Below are 18937 nucleotides of genomic sequence, written 5' to 3'. Positions count from 1 at the left end.
TCTCCGGATGTTGTTGAGGATGCTCACTTGGGTGCCAGTGTCAAGTTAAACACTCACAGGATAGCTATTCATGTTATATTTGAGAAGGTATTTGTCCCAGACAAGCTGGCCCACTCTCCTTTGGGTGGAAGGGACAGGGACTGGTAGAGTGCCTTGCAAAAGTATTCATCCCCCTTGGCTTGTTTTCCTATTTTGTTGCATTGCCTGTAATGTAAGTGGATTTTTATTTGGATTTCATGTAATGGACATACACAACATAGTCCAAATTGGTGAAGTGAAAAAAAAACTTTGTAAAAGTGGTGCGTGCATATGTATTCACCCCTTCTGCTATGAAGCCCCTAAATAAGATCTGGTGCAACCAATTACCTTCAGATGTTACATAATTGGTTAAATAAAGTCCACCTATGTGCAATCTAAGTATCACATGATCTCAGTATGTATACACACGTTCTGAAAGGCCACAGAGTCTGCAACACCACTAAGCAAGGGGCACCACCAAGCAAGCGGCACCATGAAGACCAAGGAGCTCTCCAAACAGGTCAGGGACAAAGTTGTGGAGAAGTACAGATCAGGGTTGGGTTATAAAACAAAAGATATCAGAAACTTTGAACATCCTGCGGAGCACCATCAAATCCATTATTTAAAAATAGAAAGAAGATGGCACCACAACAAACCTGCCAAGAGAGGGCCGCCCACCAAACTCTGACCAGGCAAGGAGGGCATTAATCAGAGAGGCAACAAAGAGACCAAAGATAACCCTGAAGGAACTGCAAAGCGCCACAGTGGAGATTGGAGTATCTGTCCATAGGACCACTTTAAACTGTACACTCCACAGAGCTGGGCTTTATGGAAAAGTGGCCAGAGAAAATACATTGCTTAAAGAAAATAATAAGTAAACACGTTTTGTGTTCACCAAAAGGCATGTGGGAGACTCCCCAAACATATGGAAGAAGGTACTCTGGTCAGATGGCCAAAAAGCTCAATTTTAGTCTCATCAAGGAAAACACTATGTCTGGAGCAAACCTAACACCCCATCTCCCCCGAGAACATCATCCCCACAGTGAAGCATGGTGGTGGCAGCATGTTTTTCATTGGCAGAGACTGGGAAACTGGTCAAGGAATGATGGATGGCGCTAAATACAGGGAAATTCTTGAGGGAAATATGTTTCAGTCTCCCAGAGATTTGAGACTGGGACGGAGGTTCACCTTCCAGCAGGACCATGACCCTGAGCATACTGCTAAAGCAACACTCGAGTGGATTAAAGGGAAACATTTAAATGTCTTGGAATGGCCTAGTCAAAGCCCAGGCCTCAATCCAATTGAGAATCTGTGGTATGACTTAAAGATAGCTGTACAGCAGCGGAACCCAGCTAACTTGAAGGAGCTGGGGCAATTTTGTCTTGAATAATGAGCAAATATCCCAGTGGCTAGATGCGCCAAGCTTATACATGTAACCCAAGAGAACTACAGCTGTACTTGCTGCAAAAGGTGGCTCTACAGAGTATTGACTTTTGGGGGTGTGAATAGTTATGCATGCTCATGTTCTGTTTTGTGTCTTATTTCTTGTTTGTTTCACAAGAAAAATATTTAGCATCTTCAATGTGGTAGGCATGTTGTCCAAATCAAATTATATAACCCCCTGCCCCAAAAATCTACAGTTCCAGGTTGTAAGGCAACAAAATAGGAAAAAATGCCAAGGGGGGTGAATACTTTTGCAAGCCACTGTAAGTGTTGAGGAGCTGCGCTATTGGAGCGAACTTGAACTGGTTTTGGTGATGTGAGCACTAACAGCATAGGACTGTCTATTGGGGCCAGTTACTGGTTGTCCCTCTGCAATGACCTGTGCCCGTTTCCCTGAAACTTGGGCTTCTTCAGGCAACTCACAGCTCGGTGCCCATCTTCTCCACAGACAAAACAATGGCTACACATTGTGACACATTGTCCTTCACACTTCGGACAGTGGGACTGCATCCCTCTTCTCTTGAACTGTGGCAGTCTCTGGAGCTGTGGCTGAAACTGTTGCTGTCACAAACTGTGGCTGGGACTGTTGTTGTTTCAGGAAGTCAATAAAGTTGGTTAAGGCCAACCTGAGCACTGAGCTCACATTAACTCCTTCCTCTCCCGTTCTCCAGCTGAACGTTGTCTCTCACTCTCATCACTTGTGATCACATGCCTCAGGAGGGATTTGTCGGAAACAGTATTGTCTAAGAGGAGGGATCTCAACTCGACAGATGTCGCTGTGCTAGGTGCCCGAGGCCCTGGGAGACTGTATGGAGAAACATGCCCTGGACAGTGTGTGCATCCTACCTCATGTGCGTCTTAGCCTGTTTTGATAAAAACCACCTTCTGCTTTAGTCCAGTCATTCTGTAGAGGAACTGCTGGGATATATCATGGTCGTGCCACTTGATACACATCAGCTGCTGGAAAAGTTCAGTGCTGCTCTTCTCTTCTAGGTGAGACAGGAGGAAACTTTTTAGCTCTGCGACAGTCATATCGTATTTGATCAGAATGTCTTTGAAGTGGACATGTTTTATGAGGCGGAACACACCTCTGATGATCTGACCTTCACTGTGGTTCTCTTTTACTCCCTTTTCAATCTGTTTGCATAGGTTATTGTAGCTGACGTCAGATGTGCTGTCACCTACCTGACATCATTGTATCTTGAACTCCTGACACTGCAGCAGTGGGAGGTCTCTGATGGAGACCATGGTATCAGCTCTGATGTGGGGTGTATGTTCAGCACTAAGGTTACTAGACATGTTGCTGTGTGCCCTTACAGAAAGTGGTGTGTGTGTTAACTCCAAAGTACAGTTGAACTTTTCTACCCAACATCCTTTTATTATTTCACCTTTATTTAACCAGGTAGGCTAGTTGAGAACAAGTTCTCATTTACAACTGCGACCTGGCCAAGATAAAGCAAAGCAGTCCGGCACAAACAGAGTTACACATGGAATCAACAAACATACAGTCAATAACACAATAGGAACAAAGTATATATAAAGTGTGTGCAAATGAGGTAAGATAAGGGAGGTAAAGCAATAAATAGGCCATAGTGGCCAAATAATTACTATTGAGCAATTAAACACTGGAGTGATAGGTGTGCAGAAGATTAATGTGCAAGTACAGATACTGGGGTGCAAAGGAGCAAAATAACGGTATGGGGATGAGGTAGTTGGATGGGCTATTTACAGATGGGCTATGTACATGTGCAGTGATCTGTGAGCGGCTCTGACAGCTGGTGCTTAAAGTTAATGAGGGAGATATCAGTCTCCAGCTCCAAAATTGCCTCCAACACTCTACTCAACAAATTGGTGCAGTCTATCACAGTGCCATCCGACAAAACGGATGGCACTGTGATAGACTGCACCAATTTGTTGAGTAGAGTGTTGGAGGCAATTTTGTATCACCGAAGTCAAGGATCGGTAGGATAGTCCGTTTTACGAGGGTATGTTTGGCAGCATGAGTGAAGGATGCTTTGTTGTGAAATAGGATGCCGATTATACATTTAATTTTGGATTGGAGACGCTTAATGTGAGTCTGGAAGGAGAGTTTACAGTCTAACCAGACACCTAGGTATTTGTAGTTGTCCACATATTCTAAGTCATTACCGTCCAGAGTAGTGATGCTGGATGGGGGGGGGGGGGCATGTGCTGGTAGCGATCGGTTGAAGAGCATGCATTTAGTCTTACTTGCATTTAAGAGCAGTTGGAGGCAACAGAAGGAGAGTTGTATGGCATTGAAGCTTGTCTGGAGGTTAGTTAACACAGTGTCCAAAGAAGGGCCAAAAGTATACAGAATGGTGTCGTTTGCGTAGAGGTGGATCAGAGAATCACCAGCAGCAAGAGTGACATAATTGATGTACACAGAGAAAATAGTCGGCCTGAGGATTGAACCCTGTGGTACCCCCATAGAGACTGCTAGAGGTCTGGACAACAGGCCCTCCGATTTGACACACTGAACTCTGTCTGAGAAGTAGTTGGTGAACCAGGTGAGGCAGTCATTTGAGAAACCAAGGCTGTTAACTTCTTGCGTCGAGCCAACCCGGATCCGGGATCATGACTACAGCCTCAAGTCCATTACCATAACGCAACGTTAACTATTCATGAAAATCACAAATGAAATGAAATCAATATGCTAGCTCTCATGCTTAGCCTTTTGTTAACAACACTGTCATCTCAGATTTTCAAAAATATGCTTCTCTACCATAGCAAACTAGCATTTAGCATTAGCATTTAGCATTAGCATTTAGCGTTAGCATTAGCAGGCCACATTTTCACAAAAACCAGCAATAACATTCAATAAATCATTTACATTTGAAGAACTTCGGATGTTTTCAATGAGGAGACTCTCAGTTAGATAGCAAATGTTCAGTTTTTCCTGAAAGATTTTTTGTGTAGGAGAAATCGGTCCGTTTGGTGCGTCACGTTTGGCTACCAAACAAAAACGAAAATTCAGTTATCCAAACGCCAAACTTTTTTCCAAATTAACTCCATAATATCGACTGAAACATGGCAAACGTTGTTTAGAACCAATCCTCAAGGTGTTTTTCACATATCTCTTCAATGATGTATCGTTCCTGGAAGTATGAGTCTCCTTCTGTAACGCAAGATACAATGGTTGCCACTGGGAATTACGCACCGATTTAGACAAAGGGCACCGGACGGCCCCCTGGCAAATGTAGTCTCTTATGGCCAATCTTCCAATGATATGCCTACAAATACGCCACAATGCTGCAGACATCTTGGATGAACGGCAGAGCGCATAAGCTCGTTCACAGCATATTCACAGCCATATAAGGAGACGTTAGTAAACACAGCGTCAAAAATCCTGTTCATTTCCTGTTTGAAGTTTCATCTTGGTTTCGCCTGTAGCATTAGTTCTGGGGCACTCACAAATAATATATTTGCAGTTTTGGAAACGTCAGAGTTTTCTTTTTCCAAGGCTGTCAATTCCATGCATAGTCGAGCATCTTTCCGTGACAAAATATTGCGCTTAAAACGGGCACGTCTTTTTATCCAATAATGACATAGCGCCCCCATAGGTTGAAGAGGTTAAGTCTGCCGATAAGAATATGGTGATTGACAGAGTCGAAAGCCTTGGCCAGGTCTATGAATACAGCTGCACAGTATTTTCTCTTATCGATGGAGGTTATGATATCGTTTAGGACCTTGAGCGTGGCTGAAGTGCACCCATGACCAGCTCGGAAACCAGATTGCATAGCGGAGAAGGTACGGTGGGATTCGAAGTGGTCGGTGATCTGTTTGTTAGCTTGGCTTTCAAAGACCTTAGAAAGGCAGGGTAGGATAGATATAGGTCTGTAGTAGTTTGGGTCTAGAGTGTCTCCCCCTTTGAAAAGGGGCAGATTTCCAATCTTTGGGGATCTCAGACGATATAAAAGAGGTTGAACAGGCTAGTAATAGTGGTTGCAATATTGTCAGCTGATAATTTTAGAAAGAGGGTCTAGATGGTCTAGCCTTGCAGATTTGTAGGGGTCCAGATTTTGCAGCTCTTTCTCTACATCAGCTATTTGGATTTGGGTGAAGGAGAAATGGGGGAGGCTTGGGCAAGTCGCTGTGGTGCAGAGCTGTTGCCCAGGGTAGGGGTGGCCAGGTGTAAAGCATGGCAAGCCGTAGAAAAATGCTTGTTGAAATTCTCAATTATCGTGGATTTATCGGTGTTGACAGTGTTTCCTAGCCTCAGAGCAGTGGGCAGCTGGGAGGAGCTGCTCTTATTCTCCATGGACTTTCCAGTGTCCCAGAACGTTTTGGAGTTTGTGCTTCAGGATCCAAATTTCTGTTTGAAAAAGCTAGCCTTTGCTTTCCTAACTGCCTGTGTATATTGGTTCCTAACTTCCCCAAAAAGTTGCATATTGTGGGGGCTATTCTATGCTAATGCAGTACGCCACAGGATGTTTTTGTGCTGGTCAAGGGCAGTCAGGTCTGGAGTGAACCACGGGCTAGATCTGTTCCTGGTTCTGAATTGTTTGAATGGGGCATGCTTATTTAAGATCGTGAAGAAAGTTTGAGATACTGTCACGTTGTATAATGATAGGAGACAGGCGCAGGAATATGAAAATATGTTTTTTTATTTCTCTTCCCAAAATAGCGTCTGTCATGAACATGACAGGGTCGAAGCCCAAGACAAACACGTGTATATAACAAGGCTGTAACCCAAAACAAAGACCGAGGTGTTAACCTCTAAGAAATACATGGGACGAGACCCTTAATGACACGGTAACATGCAAGCCGATACAACAGAGCACAGGTACTCAGACTAACGAACATGGGAACAATAATCAACAAGGACAATGAGGAACAGACGGCACATATATACGCATACTAATCAGGGGGAATGGGAACCGTGTGTGCATAATGAGACAAGACAGTCCAGAGTTGGTGGTAATGGTCCAGTTCAGTGACGCCTAGAAGGCGGTGACGTAGACATCCTGAGCTGGTGAACAGAATGAGCAGCAGTACCGGGGGAATCCGTGACAGATTTTTGACCTTTGATGTGTCAGCAGTGTCAGGTACATGAGATGGCAATGATGGCTGTGCAAGCACCTCAACAATAACCTCTGTAAAAAAGATAAATATATTTAACCTTTTTAATAGCTAAATCCATCCATAAACCAGTCCAGCCATCTCAATACTGAGCCAGCTAGCCACTAAACTGGGACATATGGTAATATTATGAAACTGGACTCCGTGGTGGATGCAATCAACTGATTCATCAGAAAAAAAAGCATTGTTAAAAATGTAACATGTCCGGCCTAGCTTAACAGGCTGGTGTTAGCGCCATTAGGTTAGCATATTTAGTTTCTCTCTAAACCTACAACTTTGTAATATATCACACTTTGTTGGGAAGATATCAGGGCCTTTACAATATACATTAAGTAGAAAAGAAACCACAATATAATCTTAGAGCTATAAATCAACAAGTTCAAAACAGAATATTAGCAGGGGCCATTTTTTCTAATGGCTAGCCTAGCTTAGCCGCAAACCCATTCATCTCTATAGTGAGATCGCTAACAGTTTTCATGCGATCAATTTACATACTTAAACATTATAAATTTACACACTTATATTGTATCACTCAGATAACCATTTAAACTAAAATGTCCTATAATTAATATCATTGTGTACACTACATACCTGTTAATCAGAAGAAATAAGATGGAGACAGGAGGAATCGGTTAAAGTTGTCACAGGCGTATTCCACTCATTAAAGAGGCTCCATGGTCAATCTGATATCTGCATTGGCCGTGCAGCATTTAGGGCATTAATACTTATTGTGCTTCGCCAAGCAGCGCAGAGCTGTTGTGAAGCAAGATGTCAAGGAAGTGAGGGTGTGTTTATACAGGACCTCCTGCACACACCTACTGTCATGTCAATGCGGAGCTATACCAAGCCCTCCTCATTGTTACAAAATTTGAGAAGCGCATGGCGATGCGGTACAGAGCTCAATTTGTCTCTGCCTCCAGAGAATCCACATTTGCATCAGACCATCCATATGGCGCCTCCAACCACATTTTTGGATCATGCATAAATTGGTTCTGAGAGGGGAGACAAAGCAAACCGCTGCACTCCGCCCTCTGTTGGCGGCAACAGACAAACAATTCCCAATGGAAATCTTTGGAAGACTCGCCCAAAATAAGAGTGGATTACAACAATATCCAAAACATGTTCAACATAAAATGGGGGGGGGGGAGGAGTGGCCAAACCAAGCTGCTAACCAAACTGCTTACCTATTGCAGATTCAGTCTTCCCAGCCTGGTGCAGGTCTACAATTTTGTTTCTGGTGTCCTTTGACAGCTCTTCTGCCCAGCGCCATCTGAGCTTCCCGTCTGCCCAGTACTGCCTGAGCCACCCGTCTGCACAGCGCCGCCTGAGCCACCCGTCTGCCCAGCGCCGCCAGTCTGCCCAGCATAGTGAAGTTTGGAGTGAGACTGTTTGAGGTTATGGACAGGTGTCTTTTATATTGTTAACAAGTTCAAACAGGTGCCATTACAACAGGTAACGAGTGGAGGACAGAGGAGCCTCTTAAAGAAGAAGTTACAGGTCTGTGAGAGCCAGAAATCTTGCTTGTTTGTAGGTGACCAAATACTTATTTTCCACCATAATTTGCAAATAAATTCATAAAAAATCCTACAATGTGATTTTCTGGATTTTTGTTTCTCATTTTGTCTGTCATAGTTGAAGTGTACCTATGATGACAATTACAGGCCTCTCATCCTTTTAAGTGGCTGACTAAATACTTTTTTGCCCCACTGTATACAAAAACAGTCATGGGAAGCACAAGTAAATCACACAGAAATATTCCTCCACAAATATGTCCCCAATAAATACTCTAAACTGCCCAAATGGCACCAGAACATTAAGATAATTGTATTTTGAATTTTGTTCCAGCAATGCAGTGCTTTAAAACTAAAAGCATTTTTACCTAGCTAGGTGGAGACCCTAGGAACCGCAAGAGTTAACCAATCCTGTGAACGGGTTAGGCAACTCCGTCAACAGCACAGTTAGATAAGACAGAAGTTTATGAAGTAGAGCCATGTAAACAAAAAGGGAGTAATGTAGAGATACTGGTCTTTAGCGTAGTCCAGCCAACCTTCTGATGATACAGGATGCAGTGATGAGTATCAAAACAATCACATGGAACAAAACAAAGGGCACTATGGTAGTTGGCATCCAAATGTTCAAGAATAGTAGCAGCTGCAGTTTGATAAAAAATATTACCATAATCAAGAACAGAAACAAGTTAATTGAATAATATGCTTCCTACTGCTTAGAGAAACGCACAATCTGTTTGTAGAAAAAGCAAACTTTAAATCTCAGCTTCTTAACCAGCTCATCTACTGTATATGTTTTTTAAATGTGAAATCCATATCAGACATCAATGCCTACGTATTTACAATGCCTTGCAAAAGTATTCGGCCCCCTTGAACTTTGCGACCTTTTGCCACATTTCAGGCTTCAAACATAAAGATATAAAACTGTATTTTTTTGTGAAGAATCAACAACAAGTGGGACACAATCATGAAGTGGAACAACATTTATTGGATAGTTCAAACTTTTTTAACAAATCAAAAACTGAAAAATTGGGCGTGCAAAATGATTCAGCCCCTTTACTTTCAAGGCAGCAAACTCTCACCAGAAGTTCAGTGAGGATCTCTGAATGATCCAATGTTGACCTAAATGACTAATGATGATAAATACAATCCACCTGTGTGTAATCAAGTCTCCGTATAAATGCACCTGCACTGTGATAGTCTCAGAAGTCTGTTAAAAGCGCAGAGAGCATCATGAAGAACAAGGAACACACCAGGCAGGTCCGAGATACTGTTGTGAAGAAGTTTAAAGCCGGATTTGGATACAAAAATTTCCCAAGCTTTAAACATCCCAAGGAGCACTGTGCAAGCGATAATATTGAAATGGAAGGAGTATCAGACCACTGCAAATCTACCAAGACCTGGCCGTCCCTCTAAACTATACAAGGAGAAGACTGATCAGAGATGCAGCCAAGAGGCCCATGATCACTCTGGATGAACTGCAGAGATCTACAGCTGAGGTGGGACACTCTGTCCATAGGACAACAATCAGTCATATATTGCACAAATCTGGCCTTTATGGAAGAGTGGCAAGAAGAAAGCCATTTCTTAAAGATATCCATAAAAAGTGTTGTTTAAAGTTTGCCACAAGCCACCTGGGAGACACACCAAACATGTGGAAGAAGGTGCTCTGGTCAGATGAAACCAAAATTGAACTTTTTGGCAACAATGCAAAACGTTATGTTTGGCGTAAAAGCAACACAGCTCATCACCCTGAATACAACATCCCCACTGTCAAACATGGTGGTGGCAGCATTATGGTTTGGGCCTGCTTTTCTTCAGCAGGGACAGGGAAGATGGTTGAAATTGATGGGAAGATGGATGGAGCCAAATACAGGACCATTCTGGAAGAAAACCTGATGGAGTCTGCAAAAGACCTGAGACTGGGACGGAGATTTGTCTTCCAACAAGAAAATGATCCAAAACATAAAGCAAAATCTACAATGGAATGGTTCAAAAATAAACATATCCAGGTGTTAGAATGGAAAAGTCCAGACCTGAATCCAATCAAGAGTCGGTGGAAAGAACTGAAAACTGCTGTTCACAAATGCTCTCCATCCAACCTCACTGAGGTCGAGTTGTTTTGCAAGGATGAATAGGAAAAAAATTCAGTCTCTCGATGTGCAAAACTGATAGAGACATACCCCAAGCGACTTACAGCTGTAATCGGAGCAAAAGGTGGCGCTACAAAGTATTAACTTAAGGGGTTGAATAATTTTGCACGCCCAATTTTTCAGTTTTTGATTGTTAAAAAAGTTTGAAATATCCAATAAATGTCGTTCCACTTCATGATTGGGTCCCACTTGTTGTTGATTCTTCACAAAAAAATACAGTTTTATATATTTATGTTTGAAGCCTGAAATGTGGCAAAAGGTCACAAAGTTCAAGGGGGCCGAATACTTTCGCAAGGCACTGTATATGTGTGAACACATTCAATTGGATAACCAAATTAAATCACTTGAACCAACGTGGAATATACATTAAATTGAAGTCCTTGCCCAGTGGGAATACAGTGCCTTGCAAAAGTATTCATCCCTCTTGGCATTTTTCCTATTTTGTTGCATTACAACCTGTAATTTAAATGGATTGCTATTTGGATTTCATGTAATGGACATACAAAGTAGTCCAAATTGGTGAAGTGAAAAAAATTACTTGTTTCAATCAAATTCTAATAAAATAAAATAGAAAAGTGGTGCATATGTATTCACACCCTTTGCTATGAAGCCCCTAAATCAGATCTGGTGCAACCAATTACCTTCAGAAGTCACATAATTAGTCCACCTGTGTGCAATCTAAGTGCCACATGATCTGTCACATGATCTCAGTATGTTTACACATGTCCTGAAAGGCCCCAGAGCCTGCAACACTACTAAGCAAGCAGCACCATGAAGACCAAGGAGCTCTCCAAACAGCTCAAGGACAAAGTTGTGGAGAAGTACATATCAGGTTTGGGTTTAAAGAATATCATAAACTTTGAACATCCTGCGGAGCACCATCAAATCCATTAAAAATATCAAGAATATGGCACCACAACAAACCTGCCAAGAGAGGGCCGCCCACAAAAGCTCTGACCAGGCAAGGATGGCATTAATCAAGAGGCAACAAAAAGACCAAAGATAACCCTCAAGGAACTGCAAAGCGCCACAGTGGAGATTGGAGTATCTGTCCATAGGACCACTTTAAGCTGTACACTCCACAGAGCTGGGCTTTACGGAAGAGTGGCCAGAGAAAAGACATTGCTTAAAGAAAAAAATAAGCAAACACATTTGATGTTCACCAAAAGGCATGTGGGAGACTCCCTAAACATATGAAAGAAGGTACTCTGGTCAGATGGCCAAAAAGCTCAATTTTAGTCTCATCAAGGAAAACACTATGTCTGGAGCAAACCTAACACCCCATCTCCCCCGAGAACATCATCCCCACAGTGAAGCATGGTGGTGGCAGCATGTTTTTCATTGGCAGAGACTGGGAAACTGGTCAGAATTGAAGGAATGATGGATGGTGCTAAATACAGGGCAATTATTGAGGGAACCTGCTTCAGTCTTCCAGATTTGAGACTGGGACAGAGGTCCACCTTCCAGCAGGACAATAACCCTAAGCATACATGGTAGGCATGTTGTGTAAATCAAATGATACAACCACCCCCCAAAAAAGCAATTAGAATTCCAGGTTAGGCAACAAAATAGGAAAAATGCCAAGGAGGTGAATACTTTGGTTGCCAAATCACATTTTATTGGACACACACATATTTAGCAGATGATATTGCGGGTGTAGCGAAATGCTTATGTTCCTAGCTCCAACAGTGCAGTAATCTCTAACAATTCACAACAATACACACACAAATCTAAAAGTTAAATAATGGAAGAAATATATAAATATTAGGATGAGCAATGTAGGAGTGGCATTGACTAAAACACAGTAGTGTTTTACAGTAGTGCAGTCCATGAGGAGGAGATGCACTACAGAACTTAATGCAACTGGTGGCCACAAAAAATAAGAAGGCCACAATCAAAACCCAACAGTGCGTCTGCATGGAGAGTCTCCTCAATTAACAGGGAAAATATGTATTTATTCCGGACATACCCGAACACAGGTGTGTCCCATTTCGCTGACGACCCTCCTGGCTCCGCCCACCGACATCCTATTAAGGAAAACAAGAGCAAAGGGAAGGAATTTGGCAAACAGAAGTGGGAGGGTGGTCACATGTTCAAACAAATATTTACACATTAAGTTTGCTGAAAATAAACGCAGTTGACAGTGAGAGGGCCATTTCTTTTTTTTGTTGCTTAGTTTATAAAGGGCAGTAGCCTCTAAGATGCAGGGTTGAGTCACCGGGTGGTAGCCAGCTAGTGATGGCTATTTAACAGTCTGATGGCCTTGAGATAAACACAGTTTTTCAGTCTCTAGGTCCCAGCTTTAATGTATCTGTACTGACCTCGCCTTCTGGATGATAACGGGGTGAACAGGCAGTGGCTCTGGTGGTTGATGATCTTTTCGGCCTTCCTGTGACTGTGCTGTAGGTGTCATGGAGGGCAGGTAGTTTGTCCCCGGTGATGCGTTGTGCATACCGCACCACCCCTTCGCGTTTGAGGGCGGAGTAGTTCCCTAACCAGGTTGTCATACAGCATGCTCTCAATTGTGTATCAGTAAAAGTTTGTCAGGGTTTTGGGTAACTGAATGCTTTTACAGATGGCACGTTTCAGGCAGGCTGATAAAAATGCAAATGTTTCTCACGATTTTAAAGCATCGGATGTGCCACATTTAGAGCTCAAGAGTCACTCAAGTACACAGTCTGATAAATAATTTAGACCATAAATTTGTAAAGATGGCTATGCAAAAATATTTACAGCGCATATATTACCTCGAATGAAAGTCAGATTTTGATTTGGTAAAAACACAAAACATTTTCTTCAATAAAACGAGGTAATTTCTGTATTTGTCTCAGACATTCCACAACTATCGCCACATTTCCACCTTAAATTTCAGACACATTTGGTGAGTTCGTTTTGCATGGCCCGGTGCCCCGGTTATCCCTTTCTTTCAAGGACCAATTGAATTAGGCTTCGAGAACGTGTAAAGGCCTCTCAGCAGCTGGGCAACTGGGCCAAGCAAAATGAATTCGCCAACTCTAAAAGTCCCATCCAATCAACTATTTCTCAGATCAGCTGATTCCTAAACTGCCATTTTGTCTGCCGGACATAGGCAGAGAGCGAGAGAAGCCAAGCAACTATAATATAATAACTGGAATAACGAAAAAGCAGACGATGTGAATTGGCTGTCAAGTCCCATCGGTAAACGTTATTGAGATTTGGGGTTTGAAAGGAAATTGGATCGAATTTTATGGATATATCAGACTAATTACGTAAAACAAAGGAGTGTTTCACTCCTGGCACGAAACTCGAAGGACGCGAGTTGAGAAAGAACCCCGAACCCGTCAGATAGCTAGCTTTTAGCAGTAGTGTTAGTAGGAAGGCTAGCCAGCGATCTTCTGTTTTGTCTCTCTTGGTTTCGTCCTCGTCAAGTCTGAAGCTCAAGACATATTGGCAAGTTTGGCAGTTTAATGTTGGTTCCCCTTCCTCGTTATGTGTCGCTCGAAACCAAGGGACTGCTCTGTTCAATGTAGCCCAAACACACAAAACGTTAGTGGAAGTTGAAGTCAAGAACTCGGAAGAAGGATTTGGTGTTAACTAACGTTAAATAGCTAGCCCGATATTAACAGTTATCTAGCTAATTTAGCTAAACTTTGATTTGAAATTCGGGCACATAGGTAGCTCGCCAGGCAGTGGACTGTGCTTTGTCTCGCTAATTGAACGTTGGCATCTAGGCTGCTCGTAAGCTAGTTATGTTTATTTGTAGCCATCGAGCAAACATTAATGTTTACAAATTGCACAGTGGGACTCTTTCCTGGATCGAATGCTCCAACGGAAATATAAGTTAACACAAGCTAGCCCATATTTGTTAGCTAGTTGTTTTATTATACAAAATATATACCTTGCTAATTATATAGTTATTTAACTGCTCACTGATTTGCCATTTCAAGCGGACCGGGGCAGATAAAGCTAGTTTAAAATTATTATTGTGCGCTGGATTTGAACTACCTTAGGTAACGTTAGCTAGCTAACACACATTGCAACAAATACATTTTTCAACGACAATGGACTAGACGTCATAACACTTTTTTGTTGTTGTCAAGGAACCGATTGACGTGGCCTGAAACCGTCACACACTTGCCGTCACTGGTGTTACGTGCGTCAGCTAATATCCAATCATTGGACCGTGTGTGTGTTGATCATCTAGCTAATTATTGTGGGCTTTGTAGCGAAGCATTGAAACACAATGTCAGGACAGTCTATAACGGATCGGATCGCCGCGGCACAGCACAGCATGACCGGGTCGGCTATTAGCAAAGCCGTGTGCAAGGCCTCGACGCACGAAGTCAGCGGTCCCAAGAAGAAACACCTTGATTGTGAGTATCGTGTGGGTGGGTGGTGTGTGTTGTCTGTATGTTTCTGTGTGTGATCTTTGATCCGCTATATTGTTGCATTCCATCATAGTGTAGCTTCTTCCCTAGCTATAATTCACTGTAGCAAGCAGACAGGCAGACACTATCTTAACTGACATTTGGCAATGCATTTCTGCGGATGATTATGGTGCATCCCCTACTGTCCATGTCTGGACAGTACACACTGGTCATTAATTTTGTTAGCGTGGTGGTGGCTTGTACTGGTCTCCCATGTTGTCTTTGCCATTCCTTCCTGGTCATAACATTTTAAAATGTGTGTCTTATCTAGGGCGACTTACAGGAGCAGTTAGGGTTAATGCCTTACTCAAGTGCACATGGACAGATTTTCACCTAGTCTGTTAGGGGATTTGAACCAACAACCTTTTGGTTACCGGCCCAAAACTTTTAACTGCTAGGCTACCTGCCGTATGATGGAATATGTTTCTTGTTTCATCTGCCTTTCTTTCTGCAAATCCAATTTCCTTCAGGAACAATAAAGTTTAATTTGAACATGAGGTCTAGTCGTGTTCCAGGCTCTTGGGTCATTATTTGTGCTGTAATGTCACCACTGTCTATGTGAAGACACTAAAGGTCATTGAGGAAGCAGGATCAATGAAAGTGAAATTCAAGTATAAAAAGATAGTTAATGAGTCAAGCCTCTGGATAGTTGTTACAGGATGAAGATACTTCTTCTTTGCAGCTGTTAGAATGCTAAGGATGGCTTTATAGTGTTGTTATAACTGGTGTCCCCACAATACTCTACTATAGCAATAACAGATCTCGCTCTGTTAAAATGCTTAGAAAAACTTTAGACTGCTATTGAATGCATAGTACAATGGTAGACTGGTGTTGTATAATAACTGGTGTCTCCACTTTGCTGACCATTTTTTTTAGGAAGCTGTAGTTAGGCTATATTACATTCTATCATAACTGTAGTAACGTAACTGGTGTCCCCACCTGTCAGTTGCAGGCAGAAGCCATATCATCAGCCTAACCTGAAATACACGCCATTGTTAATAATAAATTGTGTTTTGAAGCCATTTCCTAGAGAGAGGGTTGGCACTACCATATAACTGTTTAACTGACAGTTGTGAATGAAGACAGTCACGGAAATAAAATAACCCTCATTACCCCGAAACTTTTTTGTTGTTTGTGTGTGTGGTTAACACAGCTGGCTGAAGACAGGATGGCCGGGCATTTGTTGTTGAGTCCATTTCTGCGGTAATATGGAATGTTCTGGACATTTTTTTTTTTTAAACCTCAAAATCGTTATCCAGATCATGTTACGAACTAAGGATGCACATTCCGGTCAGTTTTCCTGCCGACTAACCAACCCTCATTAACTGTTCAATAAACGGTTACATTTTTTTCAAACAATAACATGGGATGACTACAGAGAATACCAGACGGAGGCGCTTTCCATTCAGCACCACAGCGCTCCGCCGACTATACCGTTTTCGTATGAGCTTTGGCTCTGCATTTGAGGTGCTGTCCATTCAGAGCTGATGAATCTAGGCGCAGCATTGTATTCGCTGATATCGGCATTTGAAGTCGGCCTTGTTGCGACTTCATAACTTATATTTAGAGCAGGTATCATCAACTAGATTCAGCTGTGGGCATTCTTTTTTTCTTTTTTTTCTTAAGTCGATAGTCAGGCGGACCCGGAACATAATTAGAAATACTTTGTAGACTTCAAATTGACCTGCAAGAAGCCAAGACAGAATTTTTGACTAAAACATAATAATTTCAAACCTTGCTTAAATTTGTATATAATCACATAGATGGGTTAGCTGACAATGTCACAAAAATGATGTGCTTGCTTCCTTGGGGCAGAAGTCAGTGTGTTGTGATTCTGGATGGCCAGATTACAAGCAAGAAGGTCAAGAAAATGTGATGTACGGAATAGAGGTCGACCGATTTATGTTTTCTCAACGCCGATACCGATTTATTTGAGGACCAAAAAAGCCGATACAGATTAATCGGTCGATTTTAATTTTAAAAAATTAATAAAAAAATTACAATTATAAATGTATTTATTTTGTTAGTTTTTGTTGTTGTAATAATGACAATTACAACAACACGGAATGAACACATTTTAACTTAATATAATAGAACAAATAAAATCTATTTAGCCTCAAGTAAATAATGAAACATGTTCAATTTGGTTTAAATAATGCAAAAACAAAGTGTTGGAGAAGAAAGTGAAGGTGCAATATGTGCTATGTAAGAAAGATAACATTTCAGTTCCTTGCTCAGAACATGAGATCATATGAAAGCTGGTGGTTCCTTTTAACATGAGTCTTCAATATTCCCAGGTAGAAGTTTTAGGTTGTAGTTATTATAGGACTATTTCCCTCTATACCATTTGTATTTCATTAACCTTTGACAATTAGATGTTCTTATAGGCACTTTAGTATTGCCAGTGTAACAGTATAGCTTCCGTCCCTCTCCTCGCTCCTCCCTGGGCTCGAACCAGCAACACAACGACAACAGCCACCCTCGAAGCAGCGTTACCCATGCAGAGCAAGGGGAACAACTACTAGAAGGCTCAGAGCGAGTGTCGTTTGAAACACTATTAGCGCACACTAGCTAGCAATTTCACTTCGGTTACACCAGCCTCATCTCGGGAGTTGATAGGCTTGAAGTCATAAACAGCGCAATGCTTGACGCACATTGAAGAGCTGCTGGCAAAACGCACTTAAAGTGCTGTTTGAATGAATGTTTTCGCGCCTGCTTCTGCCTACCACCGCTCAGTCAGATACTTAGATAATTGAATGCTCAGTCAAATTATATGCAACACAGGACACTCTAGATGATATCTAGTAATATCATTAACCATTTAACCTTTTTTTTTTACTAGGCATTTCAGTTAAGAACAAATTCTTATTTTCACTGACTGCCTAAGAACAGTGGGTTAACTGCCTGTTCAGGGGCAGAACGACAGATTTGTGTCTTGTCAGCTCAGGGATTCGAACTTGCAACCTTTCGGTTACTAGTCCAACGCTCTAACCACTAGGCTACCCTGCCGCCCATGTCTAGTTAACTAGTGATTATGATTGATTGTTTTTTATAAGATAAGTTTAATGCTAGCTAGCAACTTACCATGGCTTACTGCATTTGCGTAACAGGCAGTCTCCATGTGGAGTGCAACGAGAGAGGGGCAGGTCGTTAATGCGTTGGACTAGTTACCTGTAAGGTTGCAAGATTGGATCCCCCGAGATGACAATGTGAAAATCTGTCGTTCTGCCCCTGAACGAGGCAGTTAACCCACCTATCCTCGGCCGTCATTGAAAATAACAATGTGTTCTTAACTGACTTGCCTAGTTAATTAAAACCTCTTCTAACTACCCATCCCGGATCCGGGAGAATTGTCATCAACTGACACTAAGTAGCATAATGCAATGGACAAAAAAATCTTACAAGAAAATATTCCTATTCATGAAATCAAAAGTGAAATATATTCAAACACAGCTTAGCCTAATCACCCTGTCATCTCAGATTTTGAAAATATGCTTTACAGCCAAAGCAAGACAAGCATTTGTGTAAGTTTATCGATAGCCTAGCATAGCATTATGCCTAGCTAGCAGCAGGCAATCTGGTCACAAATCAGAAAAGCAATCAAATTAAATCGTTTACCTTTGATGAGCTTCAGATGTTTTCACTCACAAGACTCCCAGTTAGATAGCAAATGTTCCTTTTTTCCAGAAAAATTATTTTTGTAGACACGTTTGGCTGAGAAAATGACCGGAAATTGCGGTCACGACAACGCCGAAAAATATTCCAAATTAGTTCCATAATATCGACAGAAACATGGCAAACGTTGTTTATAATCAATCCTCAAGGTGTTTTTCAAATATCTATTCAATAATATATAAACCGTGACAGAGCTTTTTTCAGTAAGACCGGGTGGAATAATGTCTACCTCTGTCTTTTGCGCGAGAAATACACAAAGAGCCATCAGGTGGACACTGACGCAATGTTGTCGCTCAGTCTCATTTTTCAAAATAAAAGCCTGAAACTATGTCTTGTGATGCTAGATACATCAAGGAAGCCATAGAAAAAGGAATCTCGTTGATATCCCATTCACTGCTCAATAGGGAAGCATAGGAAGGGACTCTTATTTAGAAACCGCTGTGTTCCTGATTGGATTTTTCTCATTCTTTTGCCTGCAATATCAGTTCTGTTATACTCACAGAAAAGATCTTTACAGTTTTGGAAACTTGAGTGTTTTCTATCCCAAGCGGTCAATTATATGCATACTCTATTTCCTGGTCCTGAAAAATAGCCTGTTTACTTCGGGAACGCAGTTGTCAAGGAAGTGAGTTTT

At 41.9% G+C, this 18937-nt stretch overlaps 1 protein-coding gene across 13 annotated transcripts in view; it reads left to right on the top strand.

Annotated features, from left to right (window-relative positions):
- Positions 1 to 13212: 13212 nt before the first annotated feature.
- Positions 13213 to 18937, top strand: part of si:ch211-200p22.4 (phosphatidylinositol-binding clathrin assembly protein) — a 60731-nt gene continuing 55006 nt past the window's right edge. For 3 of the 13 annotated variants that reach the window (XM_046329352.1, XM_046329350.1, XM_046329349.1), the window contains exon 1: positions 13216 to 14574. In XM_046329352.1, coding sequence (XP_046185308.1) covers positions 14445 to 14574 — 130 coding nt within the window. In that variant the 5' untranslated portion in view covers positions 13216 to 14444. Of the gene's footprint in view, positions 14575 to 18937 lie in introns of all 13 variants that reach the window. The other 10 variants (XM_046329353.1, XM_046329351.1, XM_046329347.1 and 7 more) reach the window with 10 other exon arrangements.

Source organism: Oncorhynchus gorbuscha, linkage group LG25 (assembly GCF_021184085.1).
Source record: "Oncorhynchus gorbuscha isolate QuinsamMale2020 ecotype Even-year linkage group LG25, OgorEven_v1.0, whole genome shotgun sequence".
Taxonomy (NCBI): domain Eukaryota; kingdom Metazoa; phylum Chordata; class Actinopteri; order Salmoniformes; family Salmonidae; genus Oncorhynchus; species Oncorhynchus gorbuscha.
This window is presented reverse-complemented; position numbering and strand designations above follow the sequence as displayed.